The sequence below is a fragment of the Mirounga angustirostris genome, unplaced genomic scaffold (assembly GCF_029215605.1).
Source record: "Mirounga angustirostris isolate CCGP_5_RB_7025 unplaced genomic scaffold, mMirAng1.0.hap1 SCAF_13, whole genome shotgun sequence".
NCBI classification, from domain to species: Eukaryota; Metazoa; Chordata; class Mammalia; order Carnivora; family Phocidae; genus Mirounga; species Mirounga angustirostris.
Window position 1 is genome coordinate 108,829,844 of NW_026991721.1, and position 6,000 is coordinate 108,835,843.

The 6,000-nt window shown below is 40.3% G+C and overlaps 1 protein-coding gene across 4 annotated transcripts in view; it reads left to right on the forward strand.

The window, feature by feature from the left end:
* The window catches only part of TRPC6 (transient receptor potential cation channel subfamily C member 6), a 119,244-nt gene extending 113,550 nt beyond the window's left edge, over positions 1-5,694 (forward strand). For 3 of the 4 annotated variants that reach the window (XM_045895197.3, XM_045895196.3, XM_054512342.2), the window contains 3 exons: positions 1,491-1,574; positions 3,008-3,083; positions 3,597-5,694. In XM_045895197.3, coding sequence (XP_045751153.1) covers positions 1,491-1,574; positions 3,008-3,083; positions 3,597-3,748 — 312 coding nt within the window. In that variant the 3' untranslated portion in view covers positions 3,749-5,694. Of the gene's footprint in view, positions 1-1,490; positions 1,575-3,007; positions 3,089-3,596 lie in introns of those variants that run through there. The other variant, XR_008507579.2, reaches the window with a different exon arrangement.
* The last annotated feature ends 306 nt before the right edge of the window (positions 5,695-6,000 follow it).

The following is a 6,000-nucleotide window of genomic DNA, read 5'->3' on the forward strand; positions in this document are numbered from 1 at the left end:
CATCATAAAAATAAGGGAATAACTACATTTTAAAAAATAAATATTAAAAATTACATTACTAAAAATATAGTTGAAGTTTGCGTTCATTTCATGAATTCATAGATCAGTAGGACTTGAAGGAGCACAGGTGTCCCCTGACTCCCTTTCTTGTCAGATCGAGTGCAGAAAGTTCCGGCCTGTCTTCTGCCACTCCCAGCAGCCTGCGACAGAGCCAGAGTTCAGCCTTCAGCTTTATGTCAGGAGCTCGTTCAGAGAACCCACGCTGCCTCTCTTTGCTTAATTTGGCCAATGATATAATTATATCTTCATGTTTTTGAAGTGAATATAAAGTAAAAGAATATGGATATTTTGCTGACACTTTTAGAGAGGTCGAAAGGAAAGCAAAAACAGCTACGGGGAAAGGCGTGCTGTCTACAGAATATTTTCAGAATTGCATATTGCACTTTATGGGCCTTACCAGCCTTACTATATGTTTTCCTATTATTATAACTTGGCTAGATCATAACTGTTTTGTTCTCCGTTGAATACCCAGACCCTATAGCACAGCATCTACCTATAAACACTCAGTCAGTGTGTACCTGTTCAGTGGGTGAATGTGTGCCGAGCTGCTTTATTTCAGCATGTGGCCATTTAAAACATCAAAGCATTGAAGTTAAGGATTTAATTCTCAATGAGCTTTACTTAGAGCAACTTAGATATCATTGGGAAATATAAACCATGCCTGTCTTTGAAGATGGTCTTGGAGTTTCTTGTGCTCTGCAAAATAGTTGTGCAGCCGAAAACGAGCAAAAAAAAAAAAAAAAAAAAAATGGAGCTGCTGTGTTTTGCTCAGGTTCTCCTACTTATTTCTGTTTAAAACCAGTTTTTCTTTTTACAAAATGCCAGTTTCTTTAATCATTCTTTTAGCATTGTAATATGGTCCTTTACAACCTTTATTACAGATTGCTTTAGATCTTTGTTAATTGCCTGTTCGAGCAAATAGATTTTTTGAAAAGTACTGCCCAAATGTGATACTATGCAGATGCTGAAATTCAAATACAGTCATTAGTTATTTCTTGGCACCTGAACAAAGTCTTACCCTGGTGTTACCCCGGGACCCCCATCACACCCTACTGCACGTGTGGATGCTGTGGTCATTTATGCTGGCCTGATGCTCCCTTATCAATGGACTTCTGAGATCACCACCATTACTTTCTGAGCTTGTTTGCCTCTCCCTCTATCAGAGACGTACCTGTGGTAAGAGTAAAGTGTCATTCTCATGGCAACATGATTGATGGTCATGAAGTCGAGGAGGCTCCTCAGACAGCCTTGATTAGCCATCAAGAGGCTGAGCACATTCAGGCACCTGTGATTTATCTTGGAAGGCGGACTGTCAAGCAAATTAAATGAAAATGTACATATGTAATGAATAAATTCCTATATGTAACTAATAAATATCATCACATTATTTAAAAGAAAAAGAAGAATTTCTAATTCTTTTCAAATTACAGCTTGGGCATAGTAAACAATCAAGTGTGAGGAGCTCAGAAGATTTCCAGTTAAACAGTTTCAATAATCCTCCCAGACAATATCAGGTAAGCATGATATTTTTCTTAAAGAACTAAGGCTAGTTATTTGTAATATTTAAAATCCCAAACTATGTGATTCTTTAAATGAAAATAACCTATTATGTTGTTTTTCTCAATATCAAAATAATGCATGAATTCACATATATGCTAAGTACTGGAGATACGTAAGTAAATAAAATAGATGAAGTCTTGGCATCTCAGAGCTTAGAGTCTACATGTTCATTGTAAAGAGTCTATTCTCACGAAAAAACATACAGAAGAGAGTAAAATGTACCTCAGACCCTACCACTGAGATTTAAGGACTACTTACTTTCTGCCAGGTGATTTATATGTATATGTATATGTATAATTTTACATATAATTCAATATTATTTACATGTATATGTAATATTATATAAATGAGAATAAATAAGTTTTTTATGTCACAAAACATATATTCATATTAATTTTAATGGATATATAGTATTCCTTTGTACAAATATATGATAATTTATTAAAATAATTTCCTATTGATGGACGTTGAAGGGTTTTTTCTACTATTATAAGTAGCACGAATGGGGCGCCTGGGTGGCTCAGTCGTTAAGCGTCTGCCTTCGGCTCAGGTCATGATCTCGGGGTCCTGGGATCGAGCCCCACCTCGGGCTCCCCGCTCTGCAGGGGGCCTGCTTCTCCCTCTCTCTCTGCCGCCCCCCTCCCTGGCTTGTGCTCTCTCATTTGCGCTCTCTTTGTCTCAAAGAAATGAATAAAATCTTTTAAAAAAATAAGTAGTACTACCATCAACATACTTGTCCATGCCCCCAATTACATCCTTAGAATAAGTTCTTGAAAGTGATATTTTCCTGTCCACCATTTAATTTGGGGTTTAGAGAGTCATATTTGGCTTAACCGTGGATCCACCCAGGACTTCCGGCCCACAGTACTGAGCCTGCTACTCTTCATGAAACGTGTAGAGTGAACGCAACATTCTCACCGGAGAAACTTTGTTACACTGAAACTAGCCATTCCTGAATTACTAGCAAATATAACACCAAAACTTATTACATTTCTTGGTAAGGAGGTCAAAGAACGTAAATGAGTGTGTATTTGCTTAATTTCCAGTTTCTACATGCGGTATTATCCACACCTTTAATCTCCCCAACTGAAAGGCTGTGTTTTTCTCTAATACTCTGCAAATAAAGTATAAGCAATGAACATCAAGGAGTAGATGTTTGCTCTAAAACTATTCTTTTCTCAGGAATTAATCTCTGAGTCATTAGCTCCAGTAATGCAAAAATTGCTTTAATAATCTGGTGATAGTATGCATTCCCTGCCAGATAAATCATCTGAATCTTTGTTAGGGATCACTTCTGAAGTCCTGAGGAAGGAAAGACTCACTTATTACAAATGAGAGATTTGTCATAAACATAAAACTGAGGTGGATTTCTCCTTTCTTGGTCTAGAAAATTATGAAGAGGCTCATTAAAAGATACGTACTTCAAGCCCAGGTAGATAGAGAGAGTGACGAAGTGAATGAAGGTGAGTTGAACGGGGATGGGTGAGGGTGTGGGGCCTGAGGCCGAGCTGCAGGGAAGCTGGAGGGAATGGGGTGGGAGGGCGACCCTCCAGGGGAGAAGAGGACGAGGTCCCCCCAACTGTCAGTGTGAAGAGTGTAGGGAAATGGGCTCATTCTCCACAGCCAGGGCAGATGGCACTTGCTACACAAATAACCCTTGCTTCTGGGGGGCAGCTGGGGGGGAGGAGGAAGGGGTTGGGAGGAGCAGAAGGCTGCTGCCCCCAGCTCCTATGAACATTTGCCACCGTGCCTCCTTTTTACTTCAGGACATTCGTTACAATTCTTTCTCTATAATCTTTTCATTCCCCAAAAGCTTAGCTGAGGAAATAGAAACCTGCCCCATTAGGAAGTTTCCTTTGGAAGGATTCAAACGACAGATGTGTGTGGAATTAGGACTGATTTCATTCTGTTCCAGCATCCCTAGTTTCTCTGCATCTGTATTTACAGTTACTCCTTATCATTCTTGTTTTTCAAAGGGGAACTGAAGGAAATTAAACAGGACATCTCAAGCCTCCGCTATGAACTCCTTGAAGAGAAAACTCAGAATTCAGAAGACCTAGCAGAACTTATTAGAAAACTTGAGGAGAAATTATCAGTGGAACCAAATCAAGAGGAAAGCAATAGCTAATGCCAAGACTTCCTTCAAAAATCGTATTTATTTGTCCACTTGAAGCCGTATTATCTTCCAGTTTATTTTTTTAAGTGACAGTGTGACCACCTTTTAAACAAGAAAATGTCCAAAGATAACTTGGATCATCCCATCATCCGAAACCCTAATATTTAATATTTTTGGTCATCGAATTTCATTGTTCAGGCTAAAGTTTTCAGATTATGATGGGAATTGTGCCTGGTTGTTTGATACTTGTTTTTATAACTGCCTTCCTGGGTATAACTATTGTGATGATGTGATTCGGTGTCGTGTCTGCTTGGGGACACTCTCTGTGCAGCATTTCTCTTGAAGGTCACTTCAGGTAACTCCTTGCCTGCTTTATGGGTCCCCTGATGGTGACTTCCAGCCCTGAAACCTAGGGAAAGATGATCTATGGCTATTTGGAGAATGCTGTTTAATCATCTGCTCTGCTTGGCCCCCACAGACTATGATTGGTAATATCTGTGCAAAATGCGATTAAATCTTTCCTGAACTTTCTGACTCATCTCACTGAAAATGTTACACTTAACAGTGAAAAAGTGCTTCCTCTACTGAGCTCTGGAAACATGGTTTAGTTTGTGTGTATGCGCGCGTGTGTGTGCATGTGTGTTTCTGCGCTCACACATGAGTGCGTCTGAGATGCTTGTCCTGTTTTCTTTTGCAGCCAGTACAGACTCTCGAAACCTCTTATCTTATGGTTTCTTTTTTTTTTTTTTTACTGTGACTTAAAGATTATTGGAGAACCCTTTATTGGAGAAGTATCAAAGTCACAAATGATTGCAGTGATTTGGTCCAATGATAGCATAGGTTTGTGCCATTTCTGAGGGCATTTACAGGGGAATTCCCACATTTGGCATCGAGTATAAAGAAAAAGAAGTGTGGAGGGAACTTGCAAATACTTACCTGTCACTCTCAGTATGTTCTCCCCTCCTGTCAAAATATATCAAACAGGAATCTGCATTTGTACGCATTTGCGGGTGTTCTTACTGATGATTTGAGGCAATATCCAAAACAACACAGAGAGAAATGAACGTTCATCTGTTCGCCCTGACAAACTGCCAACATTTGAATGACGCTGGGCATTAACGGGAAGTGTTGCTTTAAACTCAATAAAGGGAGGCTTCAGAGACAAATTTTTAACTTCATTCTAGGGATAAAATGGCCACAAAAGTCTAGTTAACCCCAACTTCGGCTAAATTTAAATCAAAGAAGCTTTATGTAATCAGATCAGAAAATACATCTGAGATTTTATATTCAGTGATTTTGTATTTGTGGGTATTGTTTATTGAGAAGTTACTTGTTAATACAGTGAAGGTGTGCTTCTAAATGTTTGGTGATAATATTTGGATCAGAAGTTGTAAAAACCAACCTCCTACCAAAGGCTCTGTCAGCGCATTAAAATAACCCAACATCCACAAAGTTTGTGTAGCGTGCCGAGCAAGAGGTTGCCCTCCCCGTGCCAAGGGGCGCTCTGGCCGCGAATGGGCTCGACTCCAGAGAATCAAGAAAACATACTCAGGTTCCCCGGTGTCTTTAGGTCGGGCTGGCCTGACGAGATACAGGTTTTAGGAAGTGCAACAGGCATGATTCTGGCTCTCCCAGTAAAAACACCACCATCAGGTGCTGTCTCGTGACTCTGCAAAATTAATATGTCCTCAAGTCAGTGGATTCTCCTCAAAGTGCCGCTGAGTCGGCCCCTTTTCTAATTTCTTTTCGATTTGGACACGAAAAGAGAAACCAACCATTATGTTAAGAAAGGCTTTAAAAATTGCAACAAGAGCTTAATTAAAGGCATATTGTCTGTCAAAGATGGTTCTGAGCATGACTACCCTTCGTGAGTCTCAAGGCCGTTGGCTGTAAATCCTGTATTCCTGTTGCAGTCAGCCTAACCTTTAAAAATAAAGTGATTCCTCGGTTGACATATATTGATCCGACTTGTTCTGTTTGTCGAATTTCTCTTCTCAGATTTGGTGCTTTCTGGAGGCTGGGGCTCCATAAGGAGGGCAGCCCAGTGATGTCTGTGACCACGCGGGTCCTCCGTGAGGGCCAAGGCCACAGTCACGCCTCCTGGCAAACCTGCTCCCACTGAACAAAAGCAAGTCCCTGTGTTTGTACGTCCAGGCCTAGTTTTACTCTCTGCCATGCTCCTTACGCCAAAGCTGAGAAATAACCCAAATTCAGTATGATTCTACTAGGCATAGCCGATGAATTACCAGAACCTACTACTGTCT